Source organism: Dendrobates tinctorius, unplaced genomic scaffold (assembly GCF_039654945.1).
Source record: "Dendrobates tinctorius isolate UK_male_01 unplaced genomic scaffold, ASM3965494v1 ptg000138l, whole genome shotgun sequence".
NCBI classification, from domain to species: Eukaryota; Metazoa; Chordata; class Amphibia; order Anura; family Dendrobatidae; genus Dendrobates; species Dendrobates tinctorius.
In genome coordinates this window covers 30,008,818-30,029,316 of record NW_027361806.1, presented here as the reverse complement: position 1 = coordinate 30,029,316, position 20,499 = coordinate 30,008,818, and the positions used below count along the sequence as shown (strand labels likewise).

Genomic DNA, 20,499 nt, shown 5'->3' with positions numbered 1-20,499 from the left:
GAGCCACCGGACTACTACCACTAATATCCCACATCATCCCGTCAGCCAGAGCCACCGGACTACTACCCCTAATATCCCACATCATCCCGTCAGCCAGAGCCACCGAACTACAACCCCTAATATCCCACATCATCCCGTCAGCCAGAGCCACCGGACTACTACCCCTAATATCCCACATCATCCCGTCAGCCAGAGCCACCGGACTACTACCCCTAATATCCTACATCATCCCGTCAGCCAGAGCCACCGGACTACTACCACTAATATCCCACATCATCCCGTCAGCCAGAGCCACCGGACTACTACCACTAATATCCCACATCATCCCGTCAGCCAGAGCCACCGGACTACTACCCCTAATATCCCACATCATCCCGTCAGCCAGAGCCACCGGACTACTACCCCTAATATCCCACATCATCCCGTCAGCCAGAGCCACCGGACTACTACCCCTAATATCCCACATCATCCCGTCAGCCAGAGCCACCGGACTACTACCACTAATATCCCACATCATCCCGTCAGCCAGAGCCACCGGACTACTACCCCTAATATCCCACATCATCCCGTCAGCCAGAGCTACCGGACTACTACCCCTAATATCCTACATCATCCCGTCAGCCAGAGCCACCGGACTACTACCCCTAATATCCTACATCATCCCGTCAGCCAGAGCCACCGGACTACTACCACTAATATCCCACATCATCCCGTCAGCCAGAGCCACCGGACTACTACCACTAATATCCCACATCATCCCGTCAGCCAGAGCCACCGGACTACTACCACTAATATCCCACATCATCCCGTCAGCCAGAGCCACCGGACTACTACCACTAATATCCCACATCATCCCGTCAGCCAGAGCCACCGGACTACTACCCCTAATATCCCACATCATCCCGTCAGCCAGAGCCACCGGACTACTACCCCTAATATCCCACATCATCCCGTCAGCCAGAGCCACCGGACTACTACCCCTAATATCCCACATCATCCCGTCAGCCAGAGCTACCGGACTACTACCACTAATATTCCACATCATCCCGTCAGCCAGAGCCACCGGACTACTACCCCTAATTTCCCACATCATCCCGTCAGCCAGAGCCACCAGAATACTACCCCTAATATCCCACATCATCCCGTCAGCCAGAGCCACCGGACTACTACCCCTAATATCCCACATCATCCCGTCAGCCAGAGCCACCGGACTACTACCCCTAATATCCCACATCATCCCGTCAGCCAGAGCCACCGGACTACTACTCCTAATATCACACATCATCCAGTCAGCCTGGCGTCAGAACCAGAGCGCTGAGTGGAATGGCCCTAACTTCCATACAGGAGATCCCTTTAAGAGAGGCCTGGGGTCAGAACCAAAGCCCTGGATGGATTTGCTCTGACTTCCATACCAATGATCCCTTTAAGAGGGAAGATGTGCCTATAGGATGGAGGATGTGTGATGGTGATATGGGCAGGGAGGGGGGGATTCATTTCTGTCATGTGCTCTCTGCTGCTTTCTGGGGCGCAGACAGTGGCTGGGAGCTTATGTTTCCGGGGATGCGAGATTTCTCCACCATCTCAGTGTCTCCTGATGTGTTTTCTGGAGTGGGAAAACTGTTGCTCATAGCAACCAATCACAGCTCAGCTTCTTTTAAACAGCTCTGGTGAAATGAAAGATGCTTTGTGATTGGTTAGTGATACACACACATATTCATTTTTATATATATAGATAAGTATTTAAAGGGACAGTGCGCTAGTGCCCTCATGATGGAATCCCCATGGCTATTGCCGGCAGCGCATTTGCACGATACATAAGCTTCATTCTTGGCCTGTAAACGATTCAGCGAGATCCCGCTCAGTAAATCACGCAGCAGGACATCTTCCCGTCAGCAGCGAGGTAAACACGCTTATTATAATTATCTCCACATCAAAATACGGAATAAAATAACAATGGCAGAGCAAGCGGCTAATGTGCAATTACTGCTCCTCATTGATTTTACCATATAATCCGCTGCCACTGATACAATAACGCACCAGGCGCCGGCTCACAATGTTATAGTCCTGATCAAAAACACAAATGGAAAGATCTCAAACCAGGTGGCCGGAGGATGCATGCGACGCAGGCAGCAACAGAGGGAGGATGGGATTAAAAAGACAACGGGGAGGGAGGTCAGGGCGAAACAGACAGCGGGGGAGGGCGGATGAGGCGAAACAGATAGCGAGGTTGCACAGATGAGGCGAAACAGACAGCGGGAGAGGGCGGATGGGGCGAAACAGACAGCGAGGTAGCGCGAATGGGGTGAAACAGACACTGTGGGAGGTAGCAATAGACAGCAGGGAATGGGTGGATGTGGCAAAACAGACAACAGGGAGGGTGGATGGGGCAAAACAGACAGCAGGGGAGGGAGGGTGGGGCAAAACAAATGGAGGGGAGGGCGGATGGGAAAAACAGACAGTGGGGAGGTAGCGACACAGACAGTGGGGCAGGGAGGATGGGGCGAAAGACAACAGGGAAAGATGACATCATAAAGCAGGCAGTGAAGAGGATAGTAGGTCCCCTGCAGCAGATGGCAGGGGGTCCGAAGGGCGTACACAGCACACGGCGAGGCGGAGGGTCAAAGGTCGCATGCATTACTCATTGGGCAGGCTGGGGATCGCACACAGCACACAATGGAAGGCGGGGCACAGAGCGGGTGAGAGGGTCGGAGGTTGAGGCAGCACACAGCGGGTGAGAGGGTCAAAGGTTGGGGCAGCAATAAGGGGGGTTAATGGTTACAGATCTGACCGCCAGTGGCAGATTCTCCTCTCGCGCTGCAGCATCTGACTGTCAACAATAGAAATTATCATCTATAGATCCGATCACATCCAGCCACTTCCAGGACCGACGGTCGACCGTGTGCACATGAAGCCTCGGGCTTACCCTGCGCCGCGCTGCAGACTATAATCTCAGTCGTCTGCAATGGAAAACTGGGAATAATTGATGAGAATGTCGCGGTCTGAATGTTCGAGTCCTTCAGACGTTTCTATTATTATTCATCGGTGATTCATGGCGGACAGCGTTGTGACTCATCCTGAACTTTTGATCAGAAAATATATTTTAAGTCTTCGCAGAAACGTCACCCCGGTGACGTGGCCAGGTGGCAATGCAGCAGCTGGGGCCGCGCTCAGGGCAGAGGGGCTGAAGGACGTCCATATTTCCTCGCTCACCCCGGACTGACCCATTTCGTTCACATCTCAGCAGTGAATCAATCGTTGTCGTATTATGACAATATCAATAGACAATATTCCTACAATAACCCTATTGATTTTTCACTGCAGTCTATGAACCGGGGGACGGCGGCAGCGAGGGGGGGCGGTCAGATCTTCATTTTTTAATACCTCTGCTCTTATCCATCAGTCACGGAGACGAGGGCAGCGCGGCCGCTGGTTGGTTTTCATTAGGGCGATTGAATATAAAGTAATATGTTTATGTAGGACATGGCGGTAATGTGATAATCCGGCCGCGCACAAGGCACAAATCTACTTAGCGGCTCTGTCAGGGGCACAAGAAAAATGTGCACAAAAAGCGAGCGGACTGTGAACTGGGGGTAACATGCAGGTCAGGAGAATGCCGCCAAGTATCACTGCCACATTCTGTTCACCAGGAACAGACGGGTAACAAGAGGCCACAGGAGCCAATGAATCCCGCGCGGTGCCTCGTCCTGTGAGCTTGCACTCCGCAGGGGACAGTGTACCATAGGGGTCATCAGTCTGGCCGTGACGCTCCCAGTGGCTTCTTATCGTGGTAAACGACCTCGCTGCTCATCCGCTGCATAATAGTAGAAAGTCGGCTATGATCCTCACCTCTGCTGATCAGGGAAAGCAGCAGAAAGGCGCAGCATGGCGGAGAATATTACAGACGAATAAATATGGATTCATTCAAGACATAACCAATTCCTGGAGAAGTCACCACAATAATCCATACAAACATCATGTGGCCCCCAAGTTCAGAGGGCCCAGCTGTCCTCTGGAAACAATGGACAGGGGATGCGTGCAGCGTCCATAACGGTGGGCTATCCTCCCAACATGAGCAGCCGGCGACCCCAAAGCCAGAGTCATGAAGACCTTTTCATATACAAGAAGCAGCACCAGGACTGGACCCCTGTTATGCTCTTGTGACGAGGTCCCATCCGCAGTGCAATGTCTGACACCAGGGACGCAGAGTGACGGCTTGTGACTTAATGCGCAGCCGCTTTACTAGATTACAGCTCAGAAATGAGTGACAGGAGCGGAGGTGAGAAATGATCGGGGCCCGGCTGCTACCTGCAGGAAAATGACTCCAGAGCAAGGAGGGGGCACGGAGCAGCAGCAATGTTCTCATCTGGTGGGAGCAGGAAGACTGATCGCTGACGGGTGTGCGGCTGAACAGGTCCATATTTAAACTGTCCCCATGTTTTATGGTCTGTACACGCGCCGAGCCGCATAGGGGACGAGTCATCTGTCAATGTTAAAGCGGCAGATTCCAGGTAATGAATACACCGGCTGTTTTCCTACATGACCCAGGTCACCGGCTGACCCTGAAAGTGGGGACAACAGGGGCAAAAGTAAAATGTCTGCAAATGATCCTGCAGGAAGGGAGAGCAACAAAGGGAGAGAGAAACAGACACAAAGTAACAACTCGTCATATAAAAAGTATCAAAAACCAATGCACAGAATAGGAAATCGCCCAAAATCCCCAATATATACACAATACAATACAAAACCAATGGAGCCACAATGGACATACATTACTGATCCTGAGTTACATCTTGTATTATCCTCTAGAGCTGCACTCACTGTTCTGCTGGTGCAGTCACTGTGTACATACATTACTGATCCTGAGTTACCTCCTGTATTATACCCCAGAGCTGCACTCACTATTCTGCTGGTGCAGTCACTGTGTACATACATTACATTACTAATCCTGTTACATCCTGTATTATCCTCCAGAGCTGCACTCACTATTCTGCTGGTGCAGTCACTGTGTACATACATTACTGATCATGAGTTACATCCTGTATTATCCTGCTTAGCTGCGCTCACTATTCTGCTGGTGCAGTCACTGTGTACATACATTACATTACTAATCCTGTTACATCCTGTATTATACCCCAGAGCTGCACTCACTATTCTGCTGGTGCAGTCACTGTGTACATACATTACATTACTGATCCTGAGTTACCTCCTGTATTATACCCCAGAGCTGCACTCACTATTCTGCTGGTGCAGTCACTGTGTACATACATTACATTACTAATCCTGTTACATCCTGTATTATACCCCAGAGCTGCACTCACTATTCTGCTGGTGCAGTCACTGTGTACATACATTACTGATCATGAGTTACATCCTGTATTATCCTGCTTAGCTGCGCTCACTATTCTGCTGGTGTAGTCATTGTGTGGAGTATGTCTCCTGCAGTATTTGCGGCGGCTGTGGTGTAATTCTACTGAAGATTCGTCAGAGAAATCCGCCTTCTGCCACTTTTCCAGCGTCCAGCTGTTTAGCAGGCTGTGGGACTTTGCACATGCCACACGTTTTTTTATTTGCCTTTTGTTTAGTGCTGGCTTCTGGGCACTGATACGACCACGGAGGCCATTTCGAGACAGAATCCTACAAACTGTTCTAGGTGACACAGGGACTTGAGGTGACCAGGCCTGTTGGAGCTCTGCTGCAGTGGAAGAGGGGCTTGCTTTGGATTTTCTAACCAACAAACGTTCCTCCTGAGCAGTTGTCTTGTGGGGTCTGCCGGACCTGGCCTTGTCAAACACATCTCCATTCTCTTCAAATCTTTTTTTTTTTTTAATTCTTTGTACTTGACGCTGAGACACATTCAAGGTGCCAGCCCCCTCTGCAGTGGATCTGGTCTTCAGCCTCTTGATAATCCAGGCTTTGGTCGCAGGGTGGATTTTTGGTATGTTGTCAAAGCTCAAGGTGCAGCTCAAGTGAAGGTCTGGGGTGCTGGGTTTCTTTTTATACACACCCACTAATTAACCAATCATTTACTGAGCACAGGTGAGGATGTAAACTAGGATTGGGTGCATTATATGACCAGGCAACAAAACTTTTGTCTTGCCAAAATCTGACCATTCTGTGTCCATTAAATGATCAATATTTCTGCATTGATGACAATTTATTTTCTTAACCTAAACCACATTTCGGAGGGTTTCAGCTTTCAAAAGAATAATTTATACAACCAATGGATGAATTAAATGTCAGGTTATAAGCTTTTATTTACATAACATGGATAAGACACAGAACTTCTGTCAGGGAGTGTAATAAGTTTCACAGCCGGTGATCGGGGGAGGGTTGCATTTTCTTCTGCACTGATATTGGGATACTAACGGGAAATATTATTTTAGCAGTATGTTTGCAACTGTTTTATCTGCAGCTTGAACAGATCACGTGGCAGAGCTGCAGTGTAAAGCACAGGGGTGACCGGAGTGACAGCCGCAGCTTCTGATGAGGTCAGCAGTAGTCTGAAATCTAAGCAGCAGTGCAGCTGGGCCGGAGTCACTGATCCGCAGGGTGTGCTGTCGAGCAGAGATAGATGGCAGCTTGTATACATGTAAGAGCCGGAACACAAAGGGTGACTGCAGACCGGGCGCCTCGTCTCCATCATTTCTCTTGTCCGGTTCTGGTGACAGCCACAGACTGAATATTAAGAAAAACTTTGCTCATTATCCCCAATTACCTCCGCGTCTTGCTCCTCATTTCTCTGCCGGAGAGAAAATTAGTTTTCTATTGACACAATGAGTTGTCAGGACAGCGATCGGCGCCCCACACCCCGGCCCGCACCTCCCCGCGCCCCGCACGGATCATTGCACAATGAATACTCATTGTCTAAGTTTTACAATTGTTTCCCTGTCATTAAGGGACTCCCGGTCCTGCCGTCAGCACCGGGTCGGACGCCGGGAGAATCCCAAGGAATGGACTCCACCTTTACAGGAAATTCATCTGAAAAGAATTGTATACACGTCACTCCGTACACTGGTGTTTCTGTTTTTTTTATCCTAGTCTGATGAAGGTCTCGATGTAAGACCGAAACGTTATGAATTTTGGGATTGCTTCACCTGAATAAACTATTTTTGCATATTATAAGAGTGCTGGAATTTTTGATGTTTGTGCAGGAAATTCATCGTCATTCACTAAGACGTGAGAACCAGAGGCCACCCAAAAGATCTGTGCCCCGGGCCATACTCACGATCCCGGGGTCTCAGAACCACTCAAGGCTGCCGGCACCGATTTCTGAGAAGTCCTCTGACCCTGTAGCCCATTTTACCTCCTTGGACCGCTCGCCCGTTTTGCACTCGCCCGTTATATCTGCCTTCTATACGTGACTCTTAGTGATCGGTGAGATATTTCTTGGTCCGACACGCCATTGTCACCACATCATCGGCGCCGTGTGGGGTGGTACGGTAATGGCTGGTGGTTGTATAATGGGGTGGTCAGCACTAGCAAAGCGCAGTATGTGTGCCCTGCGGCTATGGGGCAATCTGTAATTATTGATAATACATTGCCTTGACAAACTTTCATATTTCTTCATATTACACCCATAAACTTAAATGTATCGTATAGCTGCATATACATTAGATGGCAGACTACTCGGGAGCACAGGACAGGAGCAGGATGGGGGATTCTGGGTACAAGTAAGCTGAGCAGCAGCACTCAATGTCAGGCAGCCGCCGCAAAAGCAAACCAGATTTTTAGCATGTATAAAGAGATAAAATCCTGCGATCTCAACATATTATTACCGCTTTATAAATCACTGGTGAGGCCACATCTAGAATATGGGATCCAATTTTGGACTCCACATTCAATAAAGAACATTCAGAAATTAGAGTCAGTTCAAAGGTGGCAACTAGATTATTATACGGGACAGAGGCCTTTCATATATTACATGGCACGGAGGACTCTCCTATATTACATGGGATGGAGGACTCTCCTCTATTAAACAGGACGGAGGCCTCTCCTCTATTACACAGGATGGAGGCCTCTCTATTACACGGGACGGAGGCCTCTCCTCTATTACACGGGACGGAGGCCTCTCCTATATTACACGGGACGGAGACTTCTCATATTACACAGGACGGACGCCTCTCCTATATTACACGGGATGGAGGCCTCTTCTATATTACATGGAATGGAGGCCACTTCTATATTACAAGGGATGGATCTATCTCCTCTATTACACAGGATGAGAGGTGTCTCCTATATTACACGGGATGGAGACCTCTTCTATATTACACGGGATGGAGGCCTCTTCTATATTACACGGGATGGAGGCCTCTCCTATATTACACGGGATGGAGGCCTCTCCTATATTACACGGGATGGAGGCCTCTCCTATACTACACAGAATGGATGCTCTCAGGCTCTATTGACAATGTGCCATGGAAACCAGGAGGACTTTCACACACTGATCACACCAAATGAAAGCTGGGTCCATCACTACGATCCTGAGACTAAAGTCCAGTCGATGCAATGGAAGCATCATGACACACCGTCTCCAAAGAAGGCACGTGCCCAACCCTCGGCAGGCAAGGTCATGCTCACAGTATTTTGGGACCAGCACAGAGTAGTATTGATGGATTTCCTAGTAAAGGGTACCATGATCACTGGGGCATACAATGATTCACTGCTGGGGAAAGTGTGGTAGGCCATCAAAATGAAGAGACGAGGCGTGCTCACCAAAGGTGTCTGCCTTCTGCAAGACAACCTAGACATCACATGCTCACCAAAGGTGTCCGCCTTCTGCAAGACAACCAAGAGACGTGGTGTGCTCACCAAAGGTGTCCGCCTTCTGCAAGACAACCAAGAGACGTGGCGTGCTCACTAAAGTTGTCCGCCTTCTGCAAGACAACAGACGTGGCGTGCTCACCAAAAGTGACCGCCTTCTGCAAGACAACCAAGAGACGTGGCGTGCTCACCAAAGGTGTCCGCCTTCTGCAAGACACCCAAGAGAAGAGGCGTGCTCACCAAAGGTGTCCACCTTCTGCAAGACAACCAAGAGAAGAGGCGTGCTCACCAAAGGTGTCCGCCTTCTGCAAGACAACCAAGAGACGTGGCGCGCTCACCAAAGGTTTCCGCCTTCTGCAAGACAACCAAGAGACGTGGCGTACTCACCAAAGGTATCCGCCTTCTGCAGGACAACCAAGAGACGTGGCGTACTCACCAAAGGTGTCCGCCTTCTGCAAGACAACCAAGAGAAGTGGCGTGCTCACCAAAGGTGTCCACCTTCTGCAAGACAACCAAGAGACGTGGCGTGCTCACCAAAGGTGTCCGCCTTCTGCAAGACAATCAAGAGACGAGGCGTGCTCACCAAAGGTGTCCGCCTTCTGCAAGACAACCAAGAGATGAGGCGTGCTCACCAAAGGTGTCCGCCTTCTGCAAGACAACCTAGAGACGTGGCGTGCTCACCAAAGGTGTCCGTCTTCCGCATGACAACCAAGAGACGAGGCATGCTCACCAAAGGTGTCCGTCTTCCGCATGACAACCAAGAGACGAGGCGTGCTCACCAAAGGTGTCCGCCTTCTGCAACACAATGCACCAGTTCACCACACACATGTTGCTCAAATGGAAGCATGCTCATTCTACCGCATCCCCCTTCTTCACCCGACCTCGCACCATTGGACTTCCACCTCTTTCCAACAATGAAGTTATTTTTGAAGGGCAAGCATTTTCCGGATGATGAGACTCTGATTTCCAAAGTCACAACGTGGCTTTTACAGCAACTTGTCGACTTCTACAAGCGAGGTGTGTACAGTGGCATAAAGAGATGAGTGACGTGCGTGTCCCTAGGTGGCACCTATGTAGAGAAGGACTAATACCTGTGCCAAGGTTCATTGCTCTCAGTCCACAGGAAGTGGCTCAGGGGAAATCTGTAATGAACGCCCCTCGTATAAGGGGGAAAACACGTTGGGAAGGGATCCTCTACTATCAGATAAGTTCATCCTTTCTATTACTACCTAAAGATATGGGATTATGTCCCTTGTATTCATTATATAGCAATCCTATTACGGATGACGTATATCTTATTTCTGGCTTATGTAACTGATGATAATTAATCTTTGCGTCCATTTACTATCCATTGTACTGTGAATACACACGTGGTAAAAATTGTTGGCACCCCTCGTTTAATGATAGAAAACCCCACAATGGTGACAGAAATAACTTGACTCTGACAAAAGTAATAATAAAAAAATCTATGAAAATGAACACATGAAAGTCAGACATTGCTTTTCCACCATGCTTCCAGAGAATTTATAAAAATGAAACTCATGAACTAGGCCTGGACAGAAATGATGGCACCCCTGACAATAATGTGACAAAAGGGACATGTTACACCGCGGTGTGCCCGCTAATTAGCATCACAGGTGTCTACAACCCTGGAGTCAGTGAGTGGCCTGTATAGAGGCTACAGATCCTCACTGTGCTGTTTGGTGACCATGGTGTGTATCACACTCTGCATGGACCAGAGGAAGCGAAGGAAAGAGTTGTCTCAGGGGATTAGAAAAAAAATTATAGACAAACATGTTACAGGTAAAAGTTATAAGACCATCTCCAAACAGCTCGATGTTCCTGTGACTACAGCTGCATTTATTATTCAGAAATGTAAGCTCCATGGGACTGTAGCCGACCTCCCTGGATGTGACCGCAGGAGGAAAACTGATGACAAATCAAAGAGACGGATCATACGAATGGTAACAAAAGAGCCCAGAAAAACTTCTACACAGATTAAAGGTTTTAAACTTCAAGCTCAAGGAACATCAGTGTCAGATCGCACCATCTGTCATTGCATGAGCCACAGTGGACTTCATGGGAGACGACCAAGGAGGACACCACTGTTGAAAAAAAATCCTAAAAAAAGCCAGATTGGAATTTGCCAAACTACATGTTGACAAGCCACAAAGCTTCTGGGAGAATGTCCTATGGACAGATGAGACAAAAATGGAACTTTTTGGCAAGGCACATCAGCTCTATGTTCACAGACGGAAAAATTAAGCATATCAAGAAAAGAGCACTGTCCCTACTGTGAAACATGGAGGAGGCTCTGTTATGTTCTGGGGCTGCTTCTCTGCATCTGATGCAGGGTGTCTAGTATCTGTGCGGGGTACAATGAAATCTCAAGACTATCAAGGGATTCTAGAGAGAAGTGTGCTGCCCAGTGTCAGAAAGCTTGGTGTCAGTTGCAGGTCATGGGTCTTGCAACAGGATAATGACCCAAAACACACAGCTAAAAACACCCAAGAATGGCTAAGAGGAAAACATTGGACTGTTCTGAAGTGACTGTTCTGCCTTCCTCCATGTATGGTGCTGTGTGGACTTAAGCATACACTAAACCTCATCCACTTCCCTAGTAAACAGACTGTATGGATGCTTTAGTCTATATTTATTGAAGTGATGATGTGAACTTGGTAACAGTGAAGGATGACGGTGGACAATTACGGACAATAATGGACGATGTGGATGATGAGAGGTAAAAACTACAAGGGAATAACAGTGCATCAGTACTTGGCACATTACAGCATGATACAGGGTGCAATAACATGAATAACAGGGACATTACAGAGCTAGCACAGAACACAGCATAACACAGAGATACAGTTATCATGGCTAACTAGAGCGAGTTCAGGCTGCCAGCATTGTACTATTATTATTAGCATTGTACTATTAAGTATTGCATAAAACGTAATCGCGTATGCAGGTGCATGCGCAATAATGATTTTTTGCTTTGCCCACAGTTGGGCAAAGCATACTGCGCACGCGCGGGAGGACATTTGAATGCGCACGCGCCCTAAATCTACGTAAACGCAGGAATTACACCAAATAAATGCGTAGAGTAAACCAGGAGGGGGGAGAGAACAATAAGCCCCGCCGCCCATCAGACCGGACCGAGGAGACTTACATACACTGCAGGTGGAATATAAATGGTATTTATTGATCAAAGTTGGGGAGTCAATGGGTATGAAAAGTACTGGTATAATGCATAGGAGACACTGAATCCTATCATATTTTTACTTGATATGCGAAAAAAGTGGTGACAGAGTCCCTTTAAGTTAAGGAACCATCATTTCTGTCCAGCCCTATTTCATGAGTTTTATTTTTTATAAATTCTGTGGACGCCTGGCTGAAAAGCGATGTCTGACTCTCATTTGTTCATTTTCATAGATTTTTTATTTATTACTTTTGTCAGATTCAAGTTATTTCTGTCACCATTGTGGGTTTTTCTGTCATTAAACGAGGGGCACCAACAATTTTCACCACGTGTGTATTTCCATATCGCGCTCAGATGTCCTGATTATTATTGGTCCTAAATGGTATTTTATTAATACAAATAAGTAATTTTTTCAGGTTTTTTTTCCAGTTTTTTTTTTTGTTTCCCACAGATGTCTCCATCCAATCTCAGTGAGCGAGAGCAAGTGTGCAAAGAAGAGGCAAAACGTCATCTCTAGATATGCAAAGCTGGACAAACAGACCCCAAAAGACTGCAGCAGAGACAGACCCCAAAAGACTGCAGCAGAGACAGACCCCAAAACGCTGCAGCAGAGACAGACCCCAAAAGACTGCAGCAGAGACAGACCCCAAAAGACTGCAGCAGAGACAGACCCCAAAAGGCTGCAGCAGAGACAGACCCCAAAAGACTGCAGCAGAGACAGACCCCAAAAGGCTGCAGCAGAGACAGACCCCAAAAGGCTGCAGCAGAGACAGACCCCAAAACGCTGCAGCAGAGACAGACCCCAAAACGCTGCAGCAGAGACAGACCCCAAAACGCTGCAGCAGAGACAGACCCCAAAACGCTGCAGCAGAGACAGACCCCAAAACGCTGCAGCAGAGACAGACCTCAAAACCCTGCAGCAGAGACAGACCCCAAAACACTGCAGCAGAGACAGACCCCAAAAGACTGCAGCAGAGACAGACCCCAAAAGACTACAGCAGAGACAGACCCCAAAAGACTGCAGCAGAGACAGACCCCAAAACGCTGCAGCAGAGACAGACCCCAAAAGACTGCAGCAGAGACAGACCCCAAAAGACTGCAGCAGAGACAGACCCCAAAAGGCTGCAGCAGAGACAGACCCCAAAAGACTGCAGCAGAGACAGACCCCAAAAGGCTGCAGCAGAGACAGACCCCAAAAGGCTGCAGCAGAGACAGACCCCAAAACGCTGCAGCAGAGACAGACCCCAAAACACTGCAGCAGAGACAGACCCCAAAACCCTGCAGCAGAGACAGACCCCAAAAGGCTGCAGCAGAGACAGACCCCAAAACGCTGCAGCAGAGACAGACCCCGAAACACTGCAGCAGAGACAGACCTCAAAACCCTGCAGCAGAGACAGACCCCAAAACCCTGCAGCAGAGACAGACCCCAAAACCCTGCAGCAGAGACAGACCCCAAAAGACTACAGCAGAGACAGACCCCAAAAGACTGCAGCAGAGACAGACCCCAAAACGCTGCAGCAGAGACAGACCCCAAAAGACTGCAGCAGAGACAGACCCCAAAAGACTGCAGCAGAGACAGACCCCAAAAGACTGCAGCAGAGACAGACCCCAAAACGCTGCAGCAGAGACAGACCCCAAAAGACTGCAGCAGAGACAGACCCCAAAAGGCTGCAGCAGAGACAGACCCCAAAAGACTGCAGCAGAGACAGACCCCAAAACGCTGCAGCAGAGACAGACCCCAAAACACTGCAGCAGAGACAGACCTCAAAACCCTGCAGCAGAGACAGACCCCAAAACACTGCAGCAGAGACAGACCCCAAAAGACTGCAGTAGAGACAGACCCCAAAACACTGCAGCAGAGACAGACCCCAAAAGACTGCAGCAGAGACAGACCCCAAAACGCTGCAGCAGAGACAGACCCCAAAACCCTGCAGCAGAGACAGACCCCAAAAGGCTGCAGCAGAGACAGACCCCAAAAGGCTGCAGCAGAGACAGACCTCAAAACCCTGCAGCAGAGACAGACCCCAAAACACTGCAGCAGAGACAGACCCCAAAACACTGCAGCAGAGACAGACCCCAAAACACTGCAGCAGAGACAGACCTCAAAACCCTGCAGCAGAGACAGACCCCAAAACCCTGCAGCAGAGACAGACCCCAAAAGGCTGCAGCAGAGACAGACCTCAAAACCCTGCAGCAGAGACAGACCCCAAAACACTGCAGCAGAGACAGACCCCAAAACACTGCAGCAGAGACAAACCCCAAAACACTGCAGCAGAGACAGACCCCAAAACACTGCAGCAGAGACAGACCTCAAAACCCTGCAGCAGAGACAGACCCCAAAACACTGCAGCAGAGACAGACCCCAAAACACTGCAGCAGAGACAGACCCCAAAACACTGCAGCAGAGACAGACCCCAAAAGACTGCAGCAGAGACAGACCCCAAAACACTGCAGCAGAGACAGACCCCAAAACACTGCAGCAGAGACAGACCCCAAAAGACTGCAGCAGAGACAGACCTCAAAACCCTGCAGCAGAGACAGACCCCAAAACCCTGCAGCAGAGACAGACCCCAAAACCCTGCAGCAGAGACAGACCCCAAAAGGCTGCAGCAGTGACAGACCCCAAAAGGCTGCAGCAGAGACAGACCCCAAAAGACTACAGCAAATCAAGGTGGTCTCACAAAGTACTGACTCAGAGGCTGAATACTAATGCACGGCACAATGCACAGATTATTATTTGTAAAACAATTAGTAAACCTCGTGTCATTTCCTTTACACGTCACAAATACTTGTTACTTTGTGTCACAGAAAATCACAATAAAATACATTTGAGTTTGTGGCTGTAACATGAAAAAAATGTGGAAAAGTTCCAGGGGTATGAAGACTTTTTCAAGGCCCTGTAACAGCCCGCAATCTGTAGCGGGGATACGTGATAAACTAGAATGGATAACGCACATTTAACCCTGTGGTGGTCTGGCGTTTGCGCCTTCACTAATATAGTAAGGCCGAAAAAAGACATTAGTCCATCCAGTTCAGCCTATAAAATTCTGTCAGAATAAATCCCCAGATCTCCGTCCTTCTAAAGAACCTAACAATAACTGTAAGATACAATATTGTTACGCTCCAGGAAGACATCCAGGCCTCTCCTGAACCCTTCGACTGAGTTCGCCATCACCACCTCCTCAGGCAGGGAATTCCAGATTCTCACTGCCCTAACAGTAAAGAATCCTCTTCTATGTTGGTGGAGAAACCTTCTCTCCTCCAGACGCAGAGAATGCCCCCTTGTGACCGTCACCTTCCTTGGTATAAACAGATCCTCGGAGAGATATTTGTATTGTCCCCTAATTGGTTATTAGATCGCCCCTCAGTCGTCTTTTTTCTAGACTAAATAATCCTAGTTTTGCTAATCTCTCTGGGTACAGTTGTGGCCAAAAGTATTGACACCCCTGCAATTCTGTCAGATAATACTCAGTTTCTTCCTGAAAATGATTGCAAACACAAATTCTTTGGTATTATTATCTTCATTTAACCCCTTCCTGCCATCCGACGTACTATCCCGTCCACGGTACCCGGGCCCGTATGACCGGGGACGGGTTAGTACGTCGGCGCGATCAGCGGCGCCCACGTGGTGAGCGCCGCTGATCGCGGCCGGGTGTCAGCTGATTATCACAGCTGACACCCGGCACAATGTGTCAGGGGCGGTCACGGACCGCCCCCGACACGTTAACCCCTTGCACACCGCGATCAAACACGATCGCGGTGTGCCGGGGGTTAAAGGGAAGCATCGGCAGGGAGGGGGCTCCCTCCGTGCTTCCCTGAGCCCGCCACGGCAGCGCAATGTGCAGCGCTGCTGCGGGGGACTCCCTTCCTCCAGGCCCCCGAATCCAAGATGGCGACGGGGGCCTTCGGGGGCCTGCGGAAGCTGGCTTCCTCAGTGCCTGCAAAGCGCAGACATGAGGAAGCCTTCTGCAGTGCCTGTGTCAGATCGCTGATCTGTCACAGTGATCTGTGATGTGACAGATCAGCGATCTGTCACAGGACAGTGATGTCCCACCTGGGACTATTTAATAAAGTAAAAAAAAAAATAAAAAAAAGTGTAAAAATAATTTTAAAAAAATCGCCAAATAAATTAGAAAAAAAAAAAAATATTCCCCCAATAAATCCATTTTTTGGAAATAGTTAAAAAAAAAACAATAAAAGTACACATATTAGGTATCGCCGCGTCCGTAACGACCCGCCCTATAAAACTGCCCCATTAGTTAACCCCTTTAGCGAACCCCTTAAAAAATAAAAATAAAAAACGAAGCAAAAAATAATGATTTATTATCATACCGCCAAACAAAAAGTGTAATAACGCGCGATCAAAAAGTCGCATATAAATAGCCATGGTACCGCTGAAAACGTCATCTTGTCCCGCAAAAAACGAGCCGCCACACAGCATCATCAGCGAAAAAATAAAAAAGTTATAGCTCGCTGAATAAAGCGATGCAAAAATAATTATTTTTTATATAAAATAGTTTTCATTGCATAAAACCGACAAAAACATAAAAAACGACCTAAATGAGGTATCACTGTAACCGTACTGACCCGAAGAATAAAACCGCTTTATCAATTTTACCGCACGCGGAACGGTGTAAACGCACCCCCCAAAAGAAATTCATGAAACGCTGATTTTTGTTCATTCTGCGTCCCAAAAATCGGAATAAAAAGCGATCAAAAAATTTCACGTGCCCGAAAATGGTACCAATAAAAACGTCAACTTGTCCCGCAAAAAATAAGACCTCACATGACTCGGTGGGTCAAAATACGGAAAAATTATAGCTCTCAATATGTGGTGATGCAAAAACTATTTTTACAATAAAAAGCGTCTTTTAGCGTGCGACAGCCGCCAAACATAAAAACCGCCATAAATAGTAAATCAAACCCCCCGTTATCACCCCCTTAGTTAGGGAAAAATAATAAAATTAAAAAAAGTATTTATTTCCATTTTTCCATTAGGGTTAGGGCTAGGGCTAGGGTTAGGGCTAGGGTTAGGGTTAGGGGCGTGTTGGGGTTCGGGTTGGAGTTAGAATTGGGGGTTTCCACTGTTTGGGCACATCAGGGGCTCTCCAAATGCAACATGGCGTCTGATCTCAATTCCAGCCAATTCTGAGTTGAAAAAGTCAAATGGTGCTCCTTCCCTTCCAAGCTCTGCTATGCGCCCAAACAGTGTTTTACCCCCACATGTAGGGTATCAGCCTACTCAGGACAAATTGCAAAACAATTTTTGGGGTCCAATTTCTCCTGTTACCCTTAGGAAAATAAAAAATTGGGGGCAAAAATATCATTTTTGTGGAAAAAAATGATTTTTTTATTTTCACGTCCGATTGTTATAAACTTCTGTGAAGCACTTGGGGGTTCAAAGTGCTCACCACACATCTAGATAAGTTCCGTGGGGGGTCTAGTGTCCAAAATGGGGTCACTTGTGGGGAGTTTCAATAGTTTAGGTACATCAGGGGCTCTCCAAACGCACATGACACCCGCAGACCATTCCATCAAAGTCTGCATTCCAAAACGTCACTGCTTCCCTTCCGAGCCCCGACGTGTGTCCATACAGTAGTTTTCTCCCACATATGGGGTGTCAGCGTACTCAGGACAAATTGGACAACAACTTTTGGGGTCCAATTTCTCCTGTTACCCTTGGGAAAATGAAAAAATTGGGGACCAATTGATCATGTTTGTGGAAAAAATACGATTTTTTTATTTTCATGCCCTGGCATTATAAACTTCTGTGAAGCCCTTGGGGGTTCAAAGTGCTCACCTCACATCTAGATACGTTCCTTAGTGGGTCTAGTTTTCAAAATGGGGTCATTTGTGGGGGGTTTCCACTGTTTAGGTACATTAGGGGCTCTCCAAAGGCAACATGACACCCGCAGACCATTCCATCAAAGTCTGCATTCCAAAACGTCACTACTTCCCTTCCGAGCCCCGACGTGTGCCCATACAGTAGTTTTCTCCCACATATGGGGTATCAGCATACTCAGGACAAATTGGACAACAACTTTTGGGGTCCAATTTCTCCTGGTACCCTTGGGAAAATAAAAAAATGGTGACTAAAAGATCATGTTTGTGGAAAAAATACGAATTTTTTATTTTCACGCTCGGGCGTTGTAAACTTCTGTGAAGCACTGGGGGGTTCAAAGTGCTCACCACACATCTAGATAAGTTCCTTGGGGGGTCTAGTATACAAAATGGTGTCATTTGTGGGGGGTTTCCACTGTTTAGGTACATTAGGGGCTCTCCAAAGGCAACATGACACCCGCAGACCATACCATCAAAGTCTGCATTCCAAAACGTCACTACTTCCATTCCGAGCCCCGACGTGTGCCCATACAGTAGTTTTCTCCCACATATGGGGTATCAGCATACTCAGGACAAATTGGACAACAACTTTTGGGGTCCAATTTCTCCTGGTACCCTTGGGAAAATAAAAAAATGGTGATTAAAAGATCATGTTTGTGGAAAAAATACGAATTTTTTATTTTCACTTCCGGGTGTTATAAACTTCTGTGAAGCACTGGGGGGGTCAAATTGCTCACCACACATCTAGATAAGTTCCTTAGGGGGTCTAGTTTCCAAAATGGTGTCATTTGTGGGGGGGTTCCACTGTTTTGGTACATCAGGAGTTTTCCAAACGCGACATGGTGTCCGATCTCAATTCCAGCCCAAAACGTCAAATGGCGCTGCTTCCCTTCCGAGCTCTGCCATGCGCCCAAATAGTGGTTTACCCCCACATGTGGGGTATCAGCGTACTCAGGACAAATTGCACAATAACTTTTAGGGTCCTGTTACCCTTGAAAAAATAAGAATTGAGGGTGAAAAGATCATTTTTGTTGAAAAAATATGATTTTTTAATTGTATGGCTTTATGTTATAAACTTCTGTGAAGCCCATGGGGGTTCAAATTTCTCACCACACATCTAGATAAGTTCCTTAGGGGGTCTAGTTTCCAAAATGGTGTCATTTGTGGGGGGTTTCCACTGTTTTGGTACATCAGGGGTTTTCCAAACGCGACATCGTGTCCGATCTCAATTCCAGCCAAAAACGTCAAATGGCGCTGCTTCCCTTCCGAGCTCTGCCATGCGCCCAAATAGTGGTTTACCCCCACATGTGGGGTATCAGCGTACTCAGGACAAATTGCACAATAACTTTTAGGGTCCTGTTACCCTTGGGAAATAAAAATTGGGGTGAAAAGATCATTTTTGTGGAAAAAATATGATTTTTTTAATTGTACCGCTGTACGTTATAAACTTCTGTAAAGCCCTTGTGGGTTCAAAGTTCTCACCACATATCAAGATAAGTTCCTTGGGGGGTCTAGTTTCCAAAATGGGGTCACTTGTAGGGGGTTTCCACTGTTTAGGTACATCAGGGACTCTCCAAACGTGACATGGCGTCCAATCTGAATTCCAGCCAATTTTGCATAGAAAAAGTCAAACGGCGCTCCTTCCATTCTGAGCTCTGCCATGCGCCGAAACAGTCGTTCCCCCCCACATATCAGGTATCTGCGTACTCAGGACAAATTGAACAATAACTTTTGCAGTTCAATTTCTCCTGTTACCCTTGGTAAAATAAAAAAAATTGAACCTGAAGTATTTTTTTTATGAAAAAAAGTTAATGTTCATTTTTTTTTTAAATATTCAAAAAAATTCCTGTGACGCACCTAAAGGGTTAATAAACTTCTTGAATGTGGTTTTGAGCACCTTAAGGGGTGCAGTTTTTAGAATGGTGTCACTTTTGGGTATTTTCTATCATATAGACCCCTCAAAGTGGCTTCAAATGTGATGTGGTCCTAAAAATAAAATGGTGTTGTAAAAATGAGAAATCGCTGGTCAACTTTTAACCCTTATAACTTAACAAAAAAAAATTTTGGTTCCAAAATTGTGCTGATGTAAAGTAAACATGTGGGAAATGTTAGTTATCAAGTTTTTTGTGTGCCGTATCTCTGTGATTTAAGGGCATAAAAATTCAAAGTTGGAAAATCGCGAAATTTTCAAAATTTTCGCCAAATTTCCGTTTTTCTCACAAATAAACGCAAGTTATTTGAATGAAATTTTACCACTAACATGAAGTACAATATGTCACGAGAAAACAATGTCAGAATCACCGGGATCCATGGAAGCGTTCCAGAGTTATGACCTCATAAAGGTACAGTGGTCAGAATTGTAAAAATTGGCCCGGTCATGAACGTGGAAACCACCCTTGGGGGTGAAGGGGTTAATTTGTCTTAAATGAAAAAACACAAAAAGAATTGTCCTAAAGCCAAATTGGATATAATTCCACAACAAACATAAAAAAGAGGGTGGACAAAAGTATTGGCACTGTTCAAAAAATCATGTGATGCTTCTCTAATTTGTGTAATTAGCAGCACCTGTAACTTACCTGTGGCACCTAACAGGTGTTGGCAATAACTAAATCACACTTGCAGCCAGCTGACATGGATTAAAGTTGACTCAACCTCTGTCCTGTGTCCTTGTGTGTACCACATTGAGCATGGAGAAAAGA

The 20,499-nt window shown here is 47.2% G+C and overlaps 1 protein-coding gene across 3 annotated transcripts in view; it reads right to left on the bottom strand.

The window, feature by feature from the left end:
- Positions 1-6,225: 6,225 nt before the first annotated feature.
- ERI3 (ERI1 exoribonuclease family member 3) overlaps positions 6,226-20,499 on the bottom strand; it is a 365,407-nt gene continuing 351,133 nt past the window's right edge. For all 3 annotated transcript variants that reach the window (XM_073544953.1, XM_073544954.1, XM_073544952.1), the window contains one exon: positions 6,226-6,675. In XM_073544953.1, the coding sequence (XP_073401054.1) occupies positions 6,380-6,675 (296 nt within the window). In that variant the 3' untranslated portion in view covers positions 6,226-6,379. The remainder of the gene's footprint in view (positions 6,676-20,499) is intronic.